The sequence below is a fragment of the Gracilinanus agilis genome, chromosome 6, assembly GCF_016433145.1.
Source record: "Gracilinanus agilis isolate LMUSP501 chromosome 6, AgileGrace, whole genome shotgun sequence".
Taxonomy (NCBI): Eukaryota; Metazoa; Chordata; class Mammalia; order Didelphimorphia; family Didelphidae; genus Gracilinanus; species Gracilinanus agilis.
The window spans coordinates 280,489,403-280,492,422 of NC_058135.1; the positions used below are offsets into that span (position 1 = coordinate 280,489,403).

The 3,020-nt window shown below is 41.4% G+C and overlaps 1 protein-coding gene across 1 annotated transcript; it reads left to right on the top strand.

Moving 5' to 3' along the window:
• The first annotated feature begins 584 nt into the window (after positions 1-584).
• On the top strand, positions 585-2,041 carry FAM111A (FAM111 trypsin like peptidase A). The gene is given in 3 exon segments (XM_044681975.1): positions 585-757; positions 759-1,532; positions 1,534-2,041. Coding segments are annotated over 3 exon segments (1,455 nt in total).
• The last annotated feature ends 979 nt before the right edge of the window (positions 2,042-3,020 follow it).

Below are 3,020 nucleotides of genomic sequence, written 5' to 3' on the forward strand. Positions count from 1 at the left end.
GCAGCCTTCAGTAGGAACCCAAAGTCAGCTTTAAAAAAAAAACAACAAAAAACAAAACTGTTTGAAAACTAGAAGGGGGGTGGGGCTGAATGGCTAGTTTTTTTCTGCACAATGTTCCCCTGTCGAAAAGCAGGCTTGAAAACCCACATGGGATGGGGGGAGTATGGCTGAAGGGATTGGGGATCTCACCCTTCTGTGGGAAAAAAGCACATGGACAGGAGAGAGGACAACGACCTGTCTTTCTTCTCAATGTGGGCCATGGCAACAGCAGCAACAGTCCGAGGAGGGTGGGCAATGGGGCTGGGAGAGCACAGAGTGCAAGAAGAGGCAGGAGAGAAAATGCAGCTTGCAAAATTTATCTACTCTCTATCTTAAAAAATACTTGAGAATTCTGTCCCTTCATGGTCAGACAAATTGTTAAGATTAAAATTAATATACAATAACTAAGTATTATATTTTACAAAGTTTATTAATAATAACTAAAGTAAAAAAAGTTAGCTAACCCAGCCTTGGTTGCAAGAGAAGAGAGAGAGAGGCGGAGTCACAGCGACAGAGACAGCGTCTTGGAGGCCATTAAATCACACATGCTTGCCAGCCAGGAGATAGCAAAGCAGCAAGCCAGGGAGATGTTGGTTGAGGGGACGATGGGAACAGAGAAAGGGTATGTCAACCTGGATATGCCTCTCCGCCACGTGCCTGAGAATTCTCACTTTGAGATTGTATTTGCCAAGCGCAAGGGTCACAGAAAAGATGGCAGTGAAAGCTGGAGCCTGCATCAAATTCTATGTTTTGACCATTGGGAAAAGAATAAAGAAGATTGTGAAGTGTCCTGACCTTCACAAAGATGGCTGTAAACTCTGTGTTTATGCCTTCAAAGGAGAAACCACACGGGAAGCCTTGACCAAAGATGGCAGATTTCTTCCTTTACTGGAAACCAGAAAGTGGAATCTGATAGAAAATGTCGAGTCAGTTTTAGAAAACAACCAAATAGCGGACAACTTAGAGGACAAATGTTTTGAGGTCAAAAGAATGCCATCATACGGGACATTAGCCAGAGCTTCTCAGAGCTGTGAGGTGGAGCAGAGACTAAGCTGTGACTTAGAAAGGCGCATTTTGGATCAGTTTTCCAGTTTGACAAAAGAACGCTTACAAATCAGCAACATTTTTGATCAAGAGAAAAAGGAAAAGAAGAGGCCAATCAGGACCCTATTTAACATACATAGAAAGAACTTTGGGAAACTAAGCTCAGCCTCTATCCCAGTTAAAGTAATTCAATTTCTGAGCATTCTCAGTAACTGTGTGGGATACATATTCTGGGACAACAATGGAAACCAAGAAGGAGCCACCTGTTTTGTCTTAAAGAATCACCACGTTCTTACTTGCAGCCGTGTCATGAACTTCATTGTAGGTTTAGGCGTGGAGCTGGAGGAGGCAGCACAAGCGATCAGTGGCTCTGCTTGGGCGGCCTTTACTTTTGAAGATATTCATGGAAGCCAAGACAAAGAGTGGCTCATCGAGCCTTGGTTTGAAGTTTGATCAATCCCTGGATTATGCGCTGCTGACACTGGAGAATGGCTCTCCCATTCCCATGGGTTGGTGGGACCAAATTGCTTCTCCACCAAAGAATGGCAACCTGCATATCATTGGTCACCCAGATCAACAGGAAAAATCAACTGATAAATGTGTGATCATTCCCCAACCGCTTCGGGAACTGGTGTGTCAAAGCCACTTCCAGGTCGCTGTGGAAAGTAACTCTATCCTCACATTTTCACCAAGAAGTTTCCAGGAGGTTTCTACAAACCAGAAGGTAATCACCTTCCGAGGGGCTTCTGGCTCCCCCATCTTCCATGCAAATGGGAAGCTAGTTGCCACGCATGCTGCAGGTTTTCTATATTGCGACAAAGGAATAAATTATGGCATCATTGAGTTTGGGTATCCAATGGAGGCAATGGCTTGGGATATTAAGCATCGATATGAGACCTTCTAGAGCTCACAGTTCTTAAGTCAAGAAGATATTGAAATGGTGAGTGATGATGAGTAAGACTAGAATCTGTCATCTTAAAAAAATCTTGTTCTCAGGTTGGTGGTGCTGAATGGTTTACCAATCTGTAAGAAATGACTAATGAATTTCATGACATAAAAAAATCTTTGGAACAATTTCATGTAATCAAGAACACTTAAAAAAGAGGATCTTTTATTCCTTCATCAAGTACTTATTAAGCATCTATTGCATGCAAGGTGCTGGGGGTAAAAAGCTCAATTCATAATCGTTGTATGGATCTGTCTTAGTACTAGCCAAGAAAATGTCAGTTTTGTGAGAGCTCTGTTCTGTATTTTAGTCTCCAGTGGGCATAGTAGGTGGAAGTATCATGGATAGAGTGCTCTGGAGGACCTGAGTTCAAATCCAGCTTCAAACCCTTATTAGATGTGTGACACTGAACAAGTCACTTAACCTCAGCCTCAATTTTCTCAGCTATAAAATGGGGATACTAGGAAAGCAAATGGCACACCATTCTAGGAACTTTGCCAAGAAAATCCCTTAAAAACGAGGTCATGAAAAATCAGACACAATCTAAAACAAGAAGAAAAAATGTCTGGATGAATGGACATGTGACATAGCAGAATTCCAGAAGAACCCAAAATTGAAAACAAGGGCAAATGATCTCTCTAGAGATGATTAGTTTCTTCATGCCAACCATGAGAAATCCTTGGACTACTTCCTTCATTTTTCTTGAACATGAGTTGCAGTTGGCTATACTGGCTATCTTCTAGTTTATCTGATTACAAATATATATTTTCAAAATCATATTATCCTTTCTATCAATAAATCATATCATATCCTAAACCTGCTTCTAGATGTTTTTGGTTAGTAGCAACATATTTTTAATTCTTAATTTATCCCCAAAAGAAGGGCATCAGGTATAAGTGGAGACAAAAATGAAATGGAATTGATACAAGCTCCTTTTTGGCTTCTCCTCTGGAAGACAATATGGTGGCATCCCAAGGATGATGGAGTACGA